The sequence below is a fragment of the Manis pentadactyla genome, chromosome 3 (assembly GCF_030020395.1).
Source record: "Manis pentadactyla isolate mManPen7 chromosome 3, mManPen7.hap1, whole genome shotgun sequence".
In the NCBI taxonomy this organism is placed as follows: domain Eukaryota; kingdom Metazoa; phylum Chordata; class Mammalia; order Pholidota; family Manidae; genus Manis; species Manis pentadactyla.
Window position 1 is genome coordinate 48467059 of NC_080021.1, and position 21354 is coordinate 48488412.

At 37.5% G+C, this 21354-nt stretch overlaps 1 protein-coding gene across 1 annotated transcript in view; it reads right to left on the bottom strand.

Annotated features, from left to right (window-relative positions):
- Nucleotides 1-21354, bottom strand: part of SLC26A7 (solute carrier family 26 member 7) — a 113052-nt gene that overhangs the window by 78929 nt on the left and 12769 nt on the right. The window contains exons 2-3 of the mRNA XM_057497903.1: nucleotides 6958-7068; nucleotides 4278-4450 (exon numbers count right to left, since the gene is read on the bottom strand). Coding sequence (XP_057353886.1) covers nucleotides 4278-4450; nucleotides 6958-7068 — 284 coding nt within the window. The remainder of the gene's footprint in view (nucleotides 1-4277; nucleotides 4451-6957; nucleotides 7069-21354) is intronic.

Genomic DNA, 21354 nt, shown 5'->3' on the forward strand with positions numbered 1-21354 from the left:
AGATCTAAGTAAATAAGGAAATTATAAAGATGGCATCATAAATCACAGAAACAAAGATGAGCTTTTTAATAAATATCCCTGGCACAACTAGGCAGCCACGCAGAAAAAGGAAAATTAGATGCTTATCTCACATCATACAAAAGAATAAACTCCACACTGATTAGAAAACTTAAAAAAAAAATATATATATATATATATATGCATAATTTAATAAATTAATCATAGAGAATATGGCAAATTCCTCTATGAACTCAGTGAAGGGAAAAGCTTTCTATTTCTGACAAAATTCAGGGGCAATAAAAGAAGCAATTGATAACTGACTACATAAAAGAAATTTTTTTAATTGTATGATTAAATAAAGTCAAAGAACAGCCAAATAAGACTAAAACATTTGCAGCATATATCAGAAAGAGCTAATATCCGTAATATATAAAGAACTCTTAAAATTTGAGGGGAAAAAAGGAACAGAACTCTGAAAGAAAAATGGGAAAGATATAGAACAGACAATTCACAATTCACATTTTGAAACAAAATGGCTTTCAAATATATGAAAAGATGTCAAACTTCAAACGCAATTTAAGAAATGCAAATTACCTTGAATACAATTTCTCACCTATCTGATTGGCAAACATTTAGGCCTGACCAACCATTCTACAGATGAGGCTGAGGGTGCTGTCATACATTTCTTGGGGATACAGACTGCTACAACCACTTTGGAAGGAAATTTAACAATATCTAACAAAACTACTTACGCACTGACTTTTTTACCCAACAATCTCATTCTAGGAATTTACTTTGAACAGACACCACTAACAATATATGAAAATACATGTGCACATGCATAGCAGCATGTTCATAATTGCGAACTATTGGAATCAACTTAAATGTTCATATATAGATGTGTTGAATAAACTACGGCATATCCATACAATTGAGTACTATTCAACAATAAAAAAAGCATGAGGGACATTTCTAGGAGCTGACATGAAATGATTCCCATGATATATTTGTTAAGTGAAGAAAGCAAAATATAAAAGATTACCTTATGTATATAAAAGAGGGACAACTAAGAAAATATGCAAGTATCTTCTCATTTTGCAAAAAGAAACACTGGAAATATAAACCAGAAATGAATGAGATGGGTTACCTCCAGCAGTGGGTGAGAAGAGTGGGAGGAATAAAGAAATGGGAGTGAAGGTTGGGCTGAATGACAGTGAGCCTTTTTTTGCAAAAAGTTTCCTCTTATTACAATAGTAATTAAAATCAATAAATATCAGCCTCAGATTTTCAAAAATCACAAAGTTATCACTGGCATGATGTCTCTACCATTTCCTGGTTTTCAGATTCCTGAATTAATCGTTCATTTTTCAATTCAACAGCTTCTCTGAAAATCTACTACATACAGCATAATGAAGACTTTAAAACTGATTAAAATATTTTAATTAACCTCAAGAACCTGTGTTCTAAATAATGTCTTATGTAGAAAATAAACCAAAATATTATGGACGCACAGAAAGCTGGAAGAAAAGCAAAAAAGAAACCCCACAATTCACAAATAAAATCAGAAATTTTATGTTATAAAGTCAGTCTGCAATAAGTATGCATCTTAATTTACTTCTAACTCCCTTATTATTTTATGCCATATTTTCTTCTAAAAATAACATAAGACAAGTTAAAATTAAAATGCTAGACATACTAGAACCATTAAAACAATGTTAAGGGATATAATAAATCAAGTAAAAAAGTGGAGAAAGAGTTGTGTGGGAAAAAAAATTCAATGAAAGGAACAATTCAGGAAAAAATGTTTTTTTGTGAAGGCCAAGAAGGAAGAACACTGTTAAGTCACAGACACCTTATTATGTAATAAAAAAAAAGCAGTCAATTGAATGGGCTGCTGGACACTGAAGGCCCTTAAGAACATGTTTCTATGCCCTCTTACAATACAAGAAGCAGTAAAGGTCTTTATAGTGAAAGCTTCTGGTAGTAGGGATCTCTGTTACTTGCAGCTGAAAGCATTTCCAATTCATACAGAATCTGTGAACTAGATCTAATGTGATTACTCCAAACACCGAAACAATATAATCAAATTAACCTAAATAATTATATCAGATCTTCAGAAGGCAAACACACAAAAAATCAACCTGAAGATTAATAAGGTACAAGCAAAAACAAAACTAAACAAAACAAGGGAAATAAACAAAAAGTATAGATGGAAACCTTGGCACTGCCCTCATATGCAAAGGATTTCATATTTGAAGGAGAAAAGGAAAAATGACTAAAGAGCTGGTCTCAAGAGATCCAACAGACCACAGGGTTCTCACTGACGATGGACAGATGAGCTTGGAGGTCAAAAGAGCCCAGTCATCTATTTAAAAACTGGCTGAAATGTAGGTCACATATCCAGGATCAGAACTAGAGACAAAGGAAAGCAGATGTTTGATGAAGTTAGAAGATAGAACATGCAACTCTCTACACCAGATTTTACATGTAATAAAAGGCCATGAAAACCAAATTATTTTTACTATCTTTTATAATATCCTGTTTTGCTCTTGTGATTCTAGGGAGTTTCATTCCAGAAAATGAGACATTTAATTGTTATGTTGTTAGAATCCCCGCTTTTAATTTTATATTTTATCATTTAAATTCTTATTCCAAATATGCTAGACAATAACAAGACACCTGATGACTGTTTTAAACTTAAGGAATATGGTTTAAATGAGATTAAGCAGAAATTTGTTGGGTCTTACACTTAATTATATATTCTCTTAGGTTTTTAGAAATACTAATATACACCTAAAACTATTTGGTCTAAGCTTAATAAAAAAAGAGAAAGTCCAAACCTAGTAAAAATCAAAAATCCAAAGAGAAATATGAACAGAAAATAATTGGACCAGGAGTAGTGATATGATCTTTGCTGTGTTACTACAGAGATTTTTATTTTAAATGAACAGAAATTAAGGAAAACCTATACCAAATCCATGACAACATATCTATGTCAAATCACCAGTTCACATGGCTGATTATTTCTAACATGGATGCAGATAAGGCCCCATAGAGGGCCTTGCACTGGCCAAGTGAAGAGGAAAAGGCCACCAAGTCTGCCTGGGCAAATCTCAGAATACACTGATATCATCTGTGTTTGAAAAAATGTAGTGACGATTATAGGGTATTCAAGTAAGTGGTCTGTGTTCCATGAAAGGATAGATATTAGCCACTAGAAAATACTGATCGGCCTTCAGTCTGATAGTCTGCTAGGCAAAGCTGCCAATCTGAGAGTCTGTTTTCTGAAGAACTACAGAGCTGAGGTCTTAATCCTCTTGCATCCTCAATTCTCTCATCCTCTGTACAGAGCTAGAAGGCAAAGTAACACTAAGAATTTTACTGTTTCCTTCCCTCTAGGTCACATCTTTTCTTCTTACCATCCAATTCCAGGCAATCATTAACTATTTTTCTCCTTTCTTTGCATTAACTCCATCTTTGACCTTATAAATGATGCTACACTCTACAACAGAGCCTCTACCAAACTAGAAAAAAGCCACACAGGAAATTTACATATACATAACCACATATAAAATGAAGGAATAAGTCAAAACGGCTATCAAACAGGCAAATTCCTTATTTAATAGTCGGTAATTTTCCACATTTATTTTATATTAACTTCTGAGTTACCTAATTTTGACAACGGATTAGAAGCAACAATCACATAGTGATATTTTGAAGAAACAGAACAGAACAGAGCTGGGAGCAACATACACGCTTGATGTTGACATATGCAAAGACGGTACAGATCTGACTCCGAAGACCTCACACCAACAAGCCTAGGGCACCAACTGAATACTGTTGTGATGATATAGGCAGTAAAATCACAAAATCTGTAAATTGGGAAGGACCCTAGAAATTCAGTCATATTTCCCTCCCATTGCAGAAGTTTCTTGTACATTACCCTACAGTGATGATCTGGCCAGTGTATGAACACGAGAACTGCCTTATAAAGGAAGCCCATTCCAGGGCGTAAAACATTTTTTTAGAAAGATCATTCTTGAAAAGTAAAAAACTGCTTCCCCGTAACTTCGATTTGCTGATTCTAATTCATTTCTTCAACCACCACTTATAGAATAACTACTCTTTGTAGTAGACAATATTTCCATACCAATAAAATGCATCTTCCCTTTGTCCATCTAGAGCGACAACCCATGCCAGGAATAGAAGCAAAGCACCAACTGTCTTTCCTTTGTCACTGTTGCCCTTCTTCATTCCCAAGGCTCAGCACTGCTTACCTGAATCACACCTCCCAGGAAGGAAACTGCTGCAGCAATGCCAATCCTTTGCATCTCGAAGTCAGATAAGCCCAGCACACTTGTGTTACTCTGTGGGGTGAGGTTCTGGCTGCTTAGCGGGACAAGCCGTTCCACTGCGTTGGCTGATATTAAGGATGTCAAGGCAAAGGTGCCTAAAAGTGGATAGTGGATGGGGAGAATCTTCTATTAGTAACAGACTTAATAAAAATTGTTTGGATTCCACTGTTAAGGTTGAATCTGTGTTGTAAAACCAAACAGATCTGTTAGAAACACTCTCCTGTGCAGGCCCACTCCTCCCTTCACTCCAATCCATGGAATAAACAGAACCATACCCACATATACACGTATTCTTTCAAAACACAGCCACATTTTCAAAAAACTTGCTATTTACTCCATAGCCATTCATTTTCCTACATCTCTGCAGACAGGACAGAGAATATCCTTGGGGCAGGGATTAAGATCAAAGCCTGGACTTGAATTCAAGTTCTCCATTTATTAATAAAGTGACTTAAGGCACATTACTCTGAGTCTACATGATCCCATCCATAAAATAGGGGTAATAATACCTACACTTCAGTGTGTTGGGTGAATATAAAAAGGTAATAAATATGAAAACCTCTAAAGGCACAGTGGCTAAATACAAGCTCATTGCTGAATCTGAGGCTCTTTGCCAAAAATGCTTGCTCCTCCAACCTACTTGTGCAAACACTCGTGTCCTTCCAGGTCTGACTCAAACCCCCTATCTGACAGGGATTCATCTTTGATCCTCCAGGCCAGGTTTAATCTTTCTACTCTGTACTCTCATGGCAGAGTACACCTTCACTATAGCATAACAACAACTGAAAATGATTAAACATACCATTTTCATCTGTTGCAATTAGATAAGGTTCAAAGGTATTTCCCAAGGATTATCCTCACCTCCCAAAAAATGCAGAACCATTTCCAGTGTGTTTTCCTCTTTCTACCCAGGGTTCTGATAGCTCTAGTCCTGGCACAGGCATGTCTGAGAAAGCAGCCACACAGGCAGGGAAAGGCCGATTCCCACGGAGAGCTCAGCAAACTTGGATTCAAGACACAAGTTGCAGTATCATGCAGACATTCCCCCTGTCTCATTACTTAAAGACCTTATTTTGTTCCAGGTGATAAATAAGACTGTGAAAAAGGGCATGTGGCAAGATGTAGACACTTCAATACAAAGAAGGCAGTGGTATAAGGCAAGGGAGGCAAGTCAAAGAGAAATAGCTCTAAACAGAAACCCAACACAGACCATTCCTGGGGCACACTGGGTGAGAGAGGCCGTGTGTGCTATGGATCAAAACAGCACGGTGGTCGTGGATTCCAATAAACCTGATCTTAAATCTCAGCACTGCCACTTCAATCTCTTTATCTGTAGACAGAGAGCATTGCTCACCCAATAGAGTAGATATAGGCTTAAATGAAATAATTTAATACAGCACACATCATGGTATAGGGCATGTACTTATCACCTAAAAAGATAGTCTTACTAAGATCAAAATGCTGTATGGCCTGTTTTTCTATGTTCTTCTCTGTTCCATAGAGTTTAAGGTACATAAATACATAGAGCAAATTGAATATGGTTTTCTTAGGGACCTAAGTCATTCTCAATATATCATCAATAAATACCACCATCTTCATCACAAATACAAAATTAAGAACACATCAAGAACAAATACATCTAATGATTAGAGACACAATTCTGGCATCCAGAATGGTCAACACCAACTAAGAAACATTCACCATAGAATCTGCTGTTGATAAGACATATTTTCAGAGTATGTTACAATAGTATTTCTCATAGTCTGATGCTTCTGGGAGAAAAGAAGTGTGTCTTTTGGTCTTTAAATCTCCTACGGCATAGAGCAAAATAATGTGTACAAAAGCCACTGAACAGACAACTACAGAATTGAAAAGTGAAAATATTCTGGAGTTAATTTTTGAGTTTAGGTTGATCTTTTCTGAGACATAGAGGAAGCTAGGAGAGAACTGAACAGTAAGAGAGAAAAGGCCGTCTAAAAGGTTTTGTTGAGGGAAGAAAAGTGGGCCTCACCTTCATGTTAGTCACATCCCAAGAACATGCAGATAACAACAAATGGGACACATACCCAGGACCCTCCAACTCCAAAACCGTGTTACCAACCAGCCTGCTTTATTCACACTACTTGTGATAATTCAAATTTTATTTGGTAATGCAAAGCTAGACAAGTAAGACATATACTAATTAAAGGGCTTTACAGAATCTAGCTTGGAAGAAGCCTGAAAGAACATTTAGTTCAAAAATCAATTATACGGAAAACGTTTTTCAATATTTGAGTAAATTTTACAGTCTTTTCTTTCCTTCAAAATGCTTGCTTTCTCTCATTTCACTGTAAATTCAGAACATTTGTCCTTCTCTTATGATCTTTTTAGAACATAAAGATACAAAGAATCTTTAACAATAACCTTGGTTACATAATAATTTCACAATAAATCATAGTATGTATTGAGGGTCTAAGGCACAGAAAGTTAAATGTCCTGCCCTAATATTTGCTGAGGTTTTCAGTGGTAAAGTTAGCATTGCTTTGGAAATGAAATCAGTAACTAATGATCACTTCAGACTCCCTTTCATCAGTAACATGAGAAACACAGATGAAATTATTACCTGTGGCAACATGACGACCCATTCCAAATATGGCGTAAATGATGGCAGGAAACAGAGACCCATATAAACCGAACACTGGGTGCACAGATGAAAGAATAGCGAAGGCCAGCCCTGTGAAGAAGACCTGGGTAATTAGGACCATCTTATACTTGCAAGACACAGCCCATTACAAAGTAGAATGGATATTGGTTTACATAACATCAAAAGGAACCATAACTTAATTATTCTACTTGTTCAATGAGATAGGAGCATGATTGTCCTAAATAACAGAAAAGTCACTCATTAGTTCCTATTTATATTTCACAGTTAAAAAACATTATTTTTGGATCACTACTTTTTCCCCTTGATTTCAGAGATGTCTACAAGAAAACACCAGCTCAGAGTGCCATCCTGGTAAAAGTGATAGCATCATAGCAAAATATCTCTGCACACACTTAGAGAAGCATTTTCACATGTATCATTTTATTTGCATAATAGCATCTGTGTGATAGGCAGGACTAGCAGCATTAGCACTAGTAGATGAGAAGCCTGATATGAAAGATGACTAAGTCTGAGCCCAAGGGATACACATTGCAAGGTGCATGGTTGGCGGGCTGACTGGACCATAGTGGCTGGGCTAATACAAGAACCTATGCACTTCCCAACACAGGGCCCCAGCCGACTTCAGGGACAAGTTTCTTGGAATGGAAAAAAACCAACTCTGTTTATTCAAAGAGTAGGTAAGGAGTAACTCATAACTGCTCATTTGTATTCTCACAGACACTACTGCCCACATAATTTGTATGTGACATGCACATAGAAAATTTTCCTAGACATGTAAATGATCATTAGTGGTTTCAGTGTGACCAAAATATATGAGTGTGAGCTCATTAAAGTGATCTTGTTTGTGGCTGGTTCTTGCTGGTTCTGATTAGTCCATTCAAGTCTGTGCAGTTTAATGATAGGCATCTGATCAGGCATAATGCACTTTACAAGGTTTAAAAAGACTTGAGGAAGGAAGAGGCATTAGAATCTAGATTACCTGAATATGAGGCCAGTTCATTATTCACATTAGGGAGCCTGGCAATCTGGTTTCAATATCAAAAATTTCTACTGTTTAACTTATACTGTTTTAAAATTAAGTTTAATTTCTTTTTAAATATATAAACTAGTTACACATCAACTATTTTTTCAGTTAGTACAAGACATTTTAGATATTATTAACATATATGAAAAATCTCCGAATGACCTTCTTTATTTAAAAAAAATCCATCTGGGTTACTCTCTACCACCAATGTGTTTCCAAGAGTCTGGTAAAAATAAATTAAAAGTGATTATAGAAGAGTCAGTGGCTGGGGCTGCTCTAGAACTTCACCCAGGCAGGATGAGACACAGTGATCTGGTTGTTGGAAAGGATGGTGTTAAGGTAAATATCCCCACCCCCAACAAACAAGTACCTCCTCGCATTTATAGTCTAAGCAACTTTGTAAAAAGTATAGTGTACATGACATCAGTCACATAGAAAGCTAGAACATAATTTTTTTCATCCATTTTCCAAATGAGTCACCTGATAAAAATTACCTATCAGAATGCCAAGTCTGGTTTAATCACAAAAGAATGGTCACTAAAAGACTTTGAAAGACACAATCTTTGAGACAACATGGTCTGTAGGTGTAGTAACGGTTATTAAATGCAGAGTAAAAAAGACTCCATATTCCCACATTAATAGTATCAGGAGTTCCAGGGCTTGTGAGCACTACTAAATTTCCAAGGGCCCCTGAGTGTGAAGCTGAACGTATGCCATGAGCACCCTTTGCCCCTCTAACCTGGGCTGCAGGGAGGATGGCTTCCCAAGGCACAGCGCCTGGTGTCTGACCTAGAAGGACCATGAAAGCCAGTAAGAAGCTCAATCTCTGCGACCTAATAGGTGCTCCTACTTGTAGGACTGCTCCTACTATAATCTCATGGCTGAGATCTCTAGATAGTGAATCACCACTGGTGAGAGAAAGAGCAGTTTTTCAGAGAGAAGATGATGTTTTATAACTATAAAACATCATGGCTAGAAATTGAGTAATGTATCAGGAGTTGGGAATTGGTGTGGAATTACAGAGAGCCACACTATTGGAGATTTTATATTTTGTTGGCATAGGGACCTCACCTCTTTATTGTAAGGTCAGGCTGCTAAGACTCAGAGGCACTGGTTTTACTCCCCTCAGGCTTGAATATAAGCACAACAATATTTTATAGACTGAGTCTTTCATTGGGGAGCTTCAAATGCTACCCAGAAAACTACAGCTGATACAATTCAATGGACCCACTATTCATTTATAATATGAATAATAATATGAATAATAATATAATTATGGAACCACTAAATCCATTTATAAATCTAATAATGAAAATTAATTTTAGATATGTGGACACACACACACACAATTGCAAGGTCAGGGCTCATACATGGCATGGAATGTTTCTGGGCAGATTACTGGCAGGCTGAACACCTTTGGGTATGTTATGGGTTCAACTGTGTCCCCCTGAAATTTATGTTTAAGTTCAAATCTCCAGTACCTCAGAATATGTCCTTACATGGAAATAGAGTTGTTGTTGATAAACTTAGTTTAGATATGGTCATCTGGGAATAGGGTGGGTCCCTAATCCAATATAACTGGTGCATTTATAAAAAAAAAGCCATGTGAAGAGACAGACAAGCACACCAAGGAATGACATGTGATGAGAAAGGCAGAGATCAGGAGCTACATGCCAAGGAACACCGAAGATCACCAGCAAACCACCAGAAGCCGGGCAAGCGGCATGAACAGATTCTCCCTCAGAGCTCTCTGAAGGAACCAGTCCTGCTGACAGCCTGGTTTTGGACTTCCAGCCTCCAGAACTATAAAACAATAAATTTCTGCTGTTTAAGCCTTCCAGTTATGATACTTTATTATGGTAACCCTAGAAAACACACAGGTGTTAGTTTCTGGAGGAACTGAAAGTAAGAGGTCATGGATGCTCACCTTCTGAAAAGGCTCAAAACACTTGTCCTTAGTGAATATTAAATAATGTTACAACCCTGTAACTCCTAATTCATAATTCCTAAATCTATATAATACTGTTAAAATTTTATACCAAAAAACAGCATCTAAGCAATTAGTTCAGAAATAGTAAGTGTCTAGAGATTATGTTACTGAATGTGAAAGACTGTCTTTTGAAGAATGCTTACTCAAAACTCAAATTTAAAAATTAAAGCCCCATCCAACTAGATATTGTGTTTGACTGAAAGTATTGTTGGGACTCAGCATCTATAACTTTAAGGAAATAGAGCCTGTTGAACGTCTAAAAGCCAATGTGAATAAAGATGGGCCAACCATCTGTGGAACTGTGGTCAGGTTTTCAAAGCTCTGTAGAACTGAGTTCCTATAAGAAGTAGTAGATTCAATTGTCGCATTAATATCTCTAATTTCTAGTAAACAAGAAAGAAAATATTTGCAAAAGAGTCAAGAAAGCTGAACCCAGGCTGGCCTGCCTCTGCAAAGCCCTTAAAGGTTTCTGGCCTCCGTTCCCAGCCTGCATCTAACCTGAGCTGCTGCTAGAGCATTCAGCACCTGGGGCACATTAGAAAATGGCACCCCCTGCTGGACAATCTACCCCCTTTACTTGTGATCAGTGACTGAGGAAATGCCACTCAGAATCTAAGCACTGATAGCTTTCCTGTATTTTTTTGCAAAAACGGGAAGCGTGTAGTATGGTCAATTTCAAAAAAGGAATCGTTTTTTTCTGTATTCGATTTGTTTTAAGCTGCTAAACAGAAAACAAACCACTTTTCAGTGCAAAATGTTGGACTCACAGGATGAGTTACTGCATTTGGCAGTAAAAAAGGAACTCTAGGATTTGAGATATTTGTTTTAAAACCAAAGCTGAGATTCTTAGCCTAATAAGTCATACCACTTGATAAATTATAACATTATCCAAATAACAACTCCTCAATAAAGATACTTCCTATGAGTAAAAGTCAGCCAATGACAAAAACTTAATTCTTTCCTTTAAGTGCCTGGGGGCTGGGGGTGGAGGTGACATAGTGATATCTTGAAATATAGAGCATCAGAGGTATTTTTGTATGCATTTCAAAACTTACTCTGAGCCCACAACTGCTAAAGATAGAAGCACTTAAAAGTTCTCATTCCAAGGAATAAGGACTAAGTATATTCCAATAATTCCATGAAAGAGAAAGAATTTGGAATTTGGAGAAAATACTAACAGTAAGACCCATAGAACGGAAATGAAAGATTCAATCCTGTGCTGCATTTCCTGATCAGCGACTTAAGGCTCTTATGAGCAGCTTTTTCAATGAAAGAGCAGTTTGTATGAACACCAGATAAGGAAGGCAACATAAACCTGAGGTACTTGGCTAGGTTAACAATTAGAGACAAAACAAGGATGGCTACCTAATGAAATATGAATTTCATTTTCATATTAGGTGTTAGGCAATTCTGTTCCCCCTCCCCCTGCCTCCCTCTCACTCGCTGCCTCCCTTCATACCTCCTTCCCTCCCTTTTTCTGTTTTTAAAATAATCTCATTTTGTGTGATTCAAGAGATGGTGCTGGAAATATCTGTAATCTCTTCACATTGGGACAGTGGGAAAATAAGAATATTGAGTCACTATAAATGGCCTGTCAGCTACACATTTCATTTCCTCTTTAAATGCAGACACATTTGTCCAGGTGTAAAAGGTAAAATCGGTGCATTTATAAAACTAATAATGAAAATTAATTTTAGATATGTGGACACACACACACACTTGCAAAGTCAGGGCTCATGCATGGTGTGGAATGTTTCTGGGCAGGTTACTGGCAGGCTGAACAAAGGGAATTTCTGTATGTCACACAGGACACCAACTTTTAGCTACTAGAGGGAAGCAAAGCCTAGACATGTCCTCAGTCCATACCTGGATTCTATTTGGAAAAACTTCTGCCTCCTTAGAAATCTAAGTTGATTAGTAACTACTGACTCCTACATATTGCTGGGAATAATCATTTCTGAATTCTTGATAGAGTATATAACCTTCACAGAGCAGACAAAATGGACAAGTGCTCCGTGTTGCTCAAAGTTGCCCACCGCAGCTTCAAGCTTCCTGAATTTCCCCTAAGTTGGATTTCACTGAGAAGGAGACATATGTGTAAATCTTAAAAGCCTAAGTATTTCTGTTCCTTCTCTACTCCTGTAGGATGAAATCCCTGTCTACAACATGGGAAGAGTGTCCCCTGCCTGCCTCCTGGCTGAACAGGTCATTAGGTCCTGTAGTAGAACATTTGCAGTTTTTAGCCACCCGTCCATTCTCCCTCCCTTTGGTAGCAGCACACCAGGTCCCCGTCAGGAAGTCACTCCCTCTGCCTAAAGTACATGGGCTGAGAAGAGGGCTGCTGAGCTGCATCCCAAGCTCCAAAGGTGGACACATAGTTCAGCCTGGCCAAGCATAGATCTGCATTCCCTTCACCAGAGCATCTGATCTAGAGAAGGGCACAGGATGCATGTGTACTTAATGAAATTCCATTACACTTTTATTGGCATTGTTAGATGAATACATAATTATATAAGAATCTATATCTAATAGTGTGTATTAAAATACCTTATGCAAATCATCAGGAAAATGCAAATCAAAACTGCAACAAGATACTACTTCACATCAGTCAGAATGGCTAGTATCAAAAATACAAATAACAAGTGTTAGTGAGGATGTGGAGAAAAGGGAACCCACATACACTGTTGGTAGAAATGTAAATTGGTGCAGCCACTGTGACAAGCAGTATGGAGGTTTATCTAAAAATTAAAACTAAAAATATCATACAACCCAGCAATTTCACTTCAGGGAATTTACCCAAAGAAACAAAATCATTAATTTGAAAATACATAGGCACCCCTATGTTTATTGCAGCAGTATTTACAATTATTACAAGGTATGGAAGCAACCCAAGTGTCCATCAATAGATGAATGGATACAAAGATGTGGTACATATACACAATGGAATATTACTCAGCCATAATAAAGAAGAAAATCTGTCATTTGTGACCATGTGGATAGACCTAGAGGGTACCATGCTAAGTGAAATAAGTCAGAGAAATACAAATAAGTGAAATCTTACTTCTAATGGAATCTAAAAGAACAAACAAACAAACAAACAAGAAATAGACCCACAAATACTAAAAACAGACTGTTGTTTACCATAGGGAAGGGGAATGATGGGATGGATGAAATATGTGAAGATGATAAAAAGGTACAAACTTCAAACTATAAAATAAATAAGTCACAGGAATGGAAGTACAGCATAGAGAATATAAACCAATGATATTGTATTATTTTGGTATGGTAATGGGATAAAACACTTAATGTGGAGAGCGTTTAGAAATGCATATAATTATTGAATCACTATGTTGTGCACATGAATCCAATATAATATTGGTTACCGACTATACTCCAATTTAAAAAAAAAGAAAGAGACAGGCAAATTTAATAAATAAACAAAATAGATTAGGAATAGAAAAAAATACAGCTATTTTAAAAATTACTATCTATTAATTTGAATTCAAGCAAAGCATATTGCTTTAACTGAAATAATATGATACTGGGATTATTTGAGTATACACTCACTTGAATGATCACAAAAAAAGGTTTTAATTAAGCAAGTTGTTTGTTAAAGGTAAATTTAAAAATTTTTGAAAATTAAACAATAAAATACCTTATGTAGTAATTAATCATGAATATGACTTTAATGTCCATTGATACAGAGACAGTTATATTTGGGTACAATGGTATTATGGAATATCATGCAGCTGTTAAAAAGAATGAATTAATTAATGAAAAAATATTCATTCATCTGGAGACATGTGCATTATATATTATTAGATGTGACAAACAAGTTGCAGGCTGATTTTTTTTGTCTGATACTTTGTGTAAAAATCCAAGAAGGAAGCTTCTGATATTTTTTACACATCTTTAAACTTTTTCTACCTTGTACGATTAGTTCATAAAACTATACAATTTATACATTTTTAATAGATACTTTTTAAAGTAATCTGAACATTATCCTGAATGGTGTAGAAGCCATTAGGAGATTTTTTTTTCTAATGGAAGCAAGGTGATGAGGTTTGCTTTTTAAGTGATCACTACACCAGTTATGTGGAAGACACTCAAGATTGACAGAAAGAACAGTTAGGAAGCTACTGTTGATATCCAGGTAGTGTCATTAGGGAAAGAGACAGCATTTCCCAAGGAAATACAGTTTCATCATGTATAAATAGGTGTTACATACACACATACACACTTAAATAAATCAGTTCTATAGCCTGTGCCTTTAGCACAGAACTGACTGGATGTGAGTGGGAATGACAGGACCTTATGAAAGACACCTAAAGTCCTGGTTAGGCCCAAAGAGACTGTCGAGTTAGAGTAAGAAGGTTGAAGACCTAGTTAACACCAGAATTTGAGGAGGGAAGGGATTGAGAGGTGCTTAGGAAAAGAACTAGGAAGAAAGTGTATAACAAGCCAGAGCCAAGAGTATGAGGCAATTCCCCAGAAATGGTGCTCAGAAAAGAAAGGTCCTTTGAATTGAATAAGAGATGGGCCACTGGTGACACTAAAGAGAGCAATTCCTGGGAAATAGAGTGTGTAGGAACAAGTGGGAGCAAGTTAAGGAATGGATATGAGTGGAGCAAGAAGAGGCAGATAGGCTAAATGTGAGAATGTGGGCAGATTGAGGTTTTAGGAGCTCCAAATCTTACACATTTTAAAAGGCTTCCTACAAAAAGATAAAATTACAGCAAAATGAGTTATAAAGGTTTATATTTTTTAGAATGAGAACCACACCAAATTATCAATTTATAAAAGCTGACAAATTCCATGATCCAATATACAGAAAAAAAAGTATGTAATATTCTTATTATGTCTGAACCAGAGAGTTTGGATGGGGTCCCTCTTTGCAGCCAGGTCACAAGAGACACACAGGCAAGCAGAAGTAGATGACTGCTTGTAAGCAATATACAGGTTTCTCCCACTTTATTTCTCCCTTTGACTGATTTCAGCTTCAATGGTGATTTGCGTTGGGCTGGGAAAATATTTTCTACCCAGAGTTACATATACCACTATATTTCTTTTCCCTTACAATTTTAGGCTGTATATTCTTTGAACACTTTCTCATATGACACTAATTTTTGTAATGTTTTCTATAGAGGGAGTAGAAAGATAATTTTGGCTTTCCTCTTGCATATCAAACATTTTCTATACATCATTTCAGGTGTTCTTGGCCTTGCCTGTCTCTTGTAGCTCTGCAGGAGCTGTCTGATCTCATACAGTGCAATCTAACAGCTCCTCTTTTTCTCATACCTTAAGGTTTCTCTGCTGACACTTGCTCGGGGATTCTGCTAAAGCTCAGATTCATACATGCCAACTCAAAGGAGCACAGAAAGGGTGAGTGTTTGACCAAGAAGTGAGCAGGCTAGTGAATACAAATTTCCCCTATTCTCCCCACTGAAAGATGCAGGTGAGTTGATACTTTCTTTGGGGCCTGGTTTCAATGTCAGAGCCATCTGTTTCCCTAAGAGGCCCAACAACAGGTATGCTGAGGTTGTATCTTCCTCCTTGTCCTTCATTCCTGCCCTCTGTATGTGCAGTTCCTAATGAAAAAATAACACATAAGCCCTCTAACCCAGACTGTAATTTCTGGGGAATCAAATTAAGGTAGCATTGTTCATTTAAGTTTGTTTTTTTATTTGATAGATTAGAAATTTTTATTTTAGCTTTATAACCAGTTAATGGTATTATGTGAAATTCAAATGGTAAAAATGAGAAAGCCTCAATATAGATTCTTGATAGCTCTAAGATTTTAGGGCATTTCAAGTTTTCTTGTGTAGAGACTTAAATATTACTTGAGAACTGCCAACATTAATCAGCCAGTTTCTTGACAATGTCCTTGTTATAGTACCATCAAAAGAGTTGTATTTGATCTCTGTCAATGCCAGCCATTTGTGGCAACTTCCTCTTATCTCAGAAGTTTTCTGTAGCTACTCCAATGCCATCAGACCTAAGAGACATGACCCAAAGGAAGTTAAGTTAGGAAGAGGCAGTGTTCTTAATCTGTCATTAAAATATCTTACTTTAGAAATTTTACAAAAATACATGAGCACGTAAAGACATCTGGCCCTGCTGTACAACACAAAGACAAGTAGTGATTTACAGCATCTTACTACACTGATGAACAGTGACTGTGAAGGGGTATGTTGGGGGGACTTGGTGAAGGGGGGAGTCTAGTAAACATAATGTTCTTCATGTAATTGTAGATTAATGATACCAAAATAAAAAAAATTTAAAAAAAAAGACATCTGGTCCTGGAAGAGGCACCTGCAAATGGAGATTCAGGATTGAACAGGATGGGCAATGGGCATGTAAATACAAATGTGATGTGTTTCATTCATGAATTACAAAGGGCAATGGGAGAACAATTCGCCTCCACTTGAGGCCAGTATTGGGAGATAATGCCCTTGAGTGTGACAGCCAGCTTTTAAGAAAGGCAAACAGGTAAAAAGAATCTCTTTTGAACCCTTTGAAAATGCAGAGTTTATTCCCTAATAGGGGTTCTTGAGGTTGCAATGGTAAAGGCTTGCCAGGGAGCTTTCACTGCAAGTACAAGCCAGGGAAGGGGACATACGCTGCCGGGTTACAGACAGAGAAAGGAATGGAGAGATGATTGAGAAAGGGCCTGATTCATGGGGTGGCCAAGGATGACAGGCACCATAGGCAAGCATGCAAGTATGAACTCAAATATACATGACATATGCCCTTTCTTTATTTCTTCATATTGTATTTACTATGGACTCTGACAGCCTCTAAATAGGAAGAGGAAGACTACAATAGTGGTCCCTGGTTTTCCTGGATGTGAAGGACTTTCTCCTTGTCACATCCATCTTTTAATATTTCTTTTTTATTAAAGTATCACTGATATACAATCTTATGATGGTTTCACATAAAGAACACAGTGGTTTCAATATTCACCTATATTGTCAAGTCCTCATCCCCTCCACTGCGGTCACTGTCTATGAATGTAGTAAGATGCTATAGAGTCATTACTTGTCTTCTCTGTGCTGTACTGCTTTCCCCTGACCTATCGATACTGTGACTGGGAATTACAGTGCCCCTTAATCCCCTTCTCCATCTTTTAATATTTTTAATAAGAAGATGTTACTGAACTACATTCAAAATCATAATTTTCAGAGAAAAAAAGAAGTAATCCCTTTGCTTTAGTGACATAAATATATAAGTAAACATCAGACTATACATGTAAGGTTTTATCACTTTACAGGCTACGATTGTTTCAATTATTTCAAAAATGGATTATATACAGACATCATGCTCTGGAAGGGTTAATTTGCTACTTAAAGATAATCTGGCTCCCTCCAGAGAGGATCTGTCAGCTCACCAGGTTCAAGTGGCTAAGTTTGCAAGAACAAATACTAAGGCCTTTATGGAAATGAGGAAATGCTGAGCAGAGGAAAGGCACGCTTCGCTGATCTCTGACTCAAGAGTGCACACATAGCTGCAGTCCAGGCTGACAGCCCCTTCTCACACAAGGCAGCCTTAAAGAAGGAGGCAGCTTGGCACACAAGATCATACCAAAGCAATAATAATGCTTCTCTGCCAGGGCCATCTTCCATTAATAACCCCAGTTTACACACAATAAGCTAACTGGGAATGATCATGGACCCATGGGACACACAGAGTCGTTAAAATGTTCTTTTATTCAGTCATGGATGTAAGTGCTAGAGACCCAAATAGAATGATGCAATGGGTCTAAAATGCTAACTAGACTATTTGGCATCTCTTCCCATTCTTTTTTGAATTTGCTTGCTTTCTGTTTCTGTTTTTTAACTGGGTAAGCGGGGAAGTAAAGGAAAACGGGAGAGAGATGGAATTTGTGCACATTCATGCATAGAGTATTCACAGATGTTAAGTGATAACTGGCTAGCAACTGAAGCCAGTAACAGCCTAAGTAAAATTCAAAGTACCCATCCTTAGAAAATTTGGGAGGTTGCCCTTGATGTTTTGTAAAATGCCTAGAATTTGTCTAACTTAATTGTTTGGAAGATTTCTTGCAAACTGATATTTCCCATCTTCTTACCTTCCTCTGATCTTCAAGTATCAGAGCTAAAACCCAGAGGCAGCAAAACATCTACTTAGAATTAAACACCTATTATGAGCCAGGCACTTGGGTATATCAGTTACTTTGACCTAAAAACCCCCACCCTAGTGAAGCTTACATTCCCATGGGAAATAGAAGATGCTGACGATCATAGCACTAAAGTAACAGCATTAGTTGAACACTTCTTAGTACTGGATTCTGCTGTGAGCACTTTATTTTCTCTCATTTAATCACCAAGCACCTCTACATACTAGGTATTATGGTTCCCATTGTACATACAGTATTGTTAGGTAGAAAGACAGACCTGAGCAGCCCGCACAGGGGAAGATAAAGTTCAAGGAAAAAACTGCCCAAACTCTGCCCAGGGAGGGGGTCCCACGTGAAGACAACAAAGGCTTTGTAGGGAGATGACTTGTGTACTAGAACCAGGCCAAACTGGTCCCAACCTGATTCCAGTGTGGGTACAATCAAAAGAAATCAAGAACTGCCCAAAACACACCTCATCACAGGAAAGGACATGCACACTGAGTAGGATGGTTATATAGATGGACCTGTCAATCAAATAACCCCACCTTGTCAATCAAAAAAGTACCTCTTAGCCGAAATGCAATATATAGGCCCCCTGCCTAAAAGATGAAGGCCTTTGTCTACCTTGACTCTGGCCCTTTCCTCCCTTGGAGTGTATTCAAATGAAACTTTCACTCTGCCTCACTATTATGTCTCTGCCTTTCAATTCTTTGTTGTGGACAATAACTGAGGAGAGCAAATTCAACCTGTAACAGTAAGACTTAATCTCATAGCAGCTAAAGAACTTGCCCTAGTGATAAAGCTGGAATTCAAACCTAAGGTCTTTCTGACAGTTATTCTACATGTAATTATAGCCATTTACTAAGTACTCAAACCACTTTCAATGCCATGGGAACATGAGACATGAACTCTATGGTCCTTGCCCGAAAAAACATTATCCAACATTAAACAGTGATACGTACTGTTTATACAATGATCCATATGGTCAAAGATCTGAGAAGGCAGAAAAAATATTGGAAGACAGAATCACAGAAAGCTTTATTAGAAGAAAAAAATGAAGTAGGCATTGAAGGATAGAATTTTTACAAGTTTTTTCCCATAAATTGCCACATTCCTGAAGAGTTGTGAAGCATTTTGTTTGGTATATTTGATTTTGTCAGGAAGAATATTTTCCAGGGCTTTCTTGTTCAGTTTCACATTTTTGCTTTCTAAGCACTGTTCTTTTATCCTGGGAATGCTGTTCACATGTACATTTTACCCTGTCAACCACACCTTTCTTAAAACTCTTATCCATGGACTATGTCTGCTCATTCCTCTTTGCTAGGTCCTCAGTCACTTCAGAGTTAGAGTTTCCCAAAGTCCCTCCATTCTGACTCCTCTTTTTCCTCTTTTTATTCTAAAAATGAACTTTCCCATCCAATCTCATGACCATAACCACCAATGTTATCTCTTAATAATATCTCTCCTAAACTCCAGACCAAATGGACATCAATTAGATTCCCCACAGGCATTCACTTAACAAATCCAAAATGAAAATTGTTTATTCTGGTCCCTTGTACTACCAATCCCTCCTCAACAACAAAATGCACATGTTTTGTTAAAAACAAAACAAAACAAACACTGGTATTCCTTGTTGATTTATGCCTTATCTTAGAAAATGGCATCACCACCCACCAGTCATCCAATTTAGAGGCCTGGAAGTTATCAAAAATTCTTTCTCTTTTTCACCCTGACACAGTGCACACTGATCAAACTATCTGTTCCATTTAATACTGGTGTCCTTGTCCCTCTCTATTTTTACTGCGACTACTTCTGTCTTTTTTCAGATCACAACACTTTCTTTCCTGAATGGAACTTCCCCTAACTAGTCTTTCCTCACTAGTGTCTTGCCTCTGTCAAGTAAGTAATATAAGCTGCTGCCAGAGTAATTACTCAGTAACACAAACCTTTGTCAGCCTGTATCCCTCAAGACCCACTACTTCTCTCCATCACCTTGGAAAATAAGCCCAAACACCTTTTCCATGCCATCCAAGCCTTTTATGATTGAGGCTCTGCTAACCTCTCCAACTACAAACCCCACCAAAGTAGATTACTGATGAGTATTTGAACAATGTTCTTTTAATTCTTCTTATTATTGCATATATTTTTCTTCTGTCTATATTGCCCTTCATCTGAGGACTACCTGTGAAACTCTAATTCAGCCTTAAAGATACAGTTTAATTATAATTTCCTTTTGAAACCTTCCCTAGCTCCCAACCAGGAAGAGTTGATTACATTAACAATGCTGTTACTGTACCTTGTATATTCTTCACTTGTACCACCTACCAAAATTATTATAATTATTTGCTTTGTGTCAAGGTCTCCAATTAGACTGTGAGATCTATTGTTAAGGAAGATAATCAAGATTACTCTCATTTACAAGCAAACTATTATGTGTCAAGCAGAGTCCTGGGACCTCTTTCACAGGGCTCTGGTAAACACAGAAAGGGCCCTAAGAATGGAATGATACATTTACCCAGAGCAACAGGAGTATAAGGAGAGAAACAAAGGGTCAAAGGCAAGACAGGTAGTGATTAGCAGGTGGATGCAGGCATAAGTAAGATCAAGTGTTCAAGAAGATTATAAATAGGTCAGGAAATGAGGTTAATAAGCAGTTCACTGCAGAGGTCAATACCACCCCAAGGGTGCTGGCAATGGTTTTTTAGGAGGTGCTAATCCCATAGGGCAGAGCACGTCTGGGAACTTCAAGACTTCTCATATGTCCTGACATTCTTTCCCCTTAACCAGCCTGGTTGAACAGGAATTGCCTCATAGCATATCTCAGTGTATCTTGAGGACCAAGTTTCCATAATGCTCCTCTGGACCTCACACTGGGCCCAGGGCAGCAGACCATCAGAACTCTCCTCCCCACTTTACATGGCTGCTGGCTAAAAGCTTTCCTTTCCTTATTTCTCTTCCCAGCCAGGTGCATCTTCTCACTGTCCCCATGGGCTCAGGTCCACTCAGCAAAATTTGAGGCCTGCTCATACACTAGATACAAAATTAGGAAAGAGTCTGAGAACTATCCATGCTGCTGGCTCCCTAGACTATAACTCAGTCCCTTTTTACCCAGAATCTTGGACCCAGTTTCTAATCCAGAGTTGCTCCTACACTTTGCTTGAGCTTCTGACATTTTATCCCCCAGTTTTACCCTTTTTGTCCTGGTCC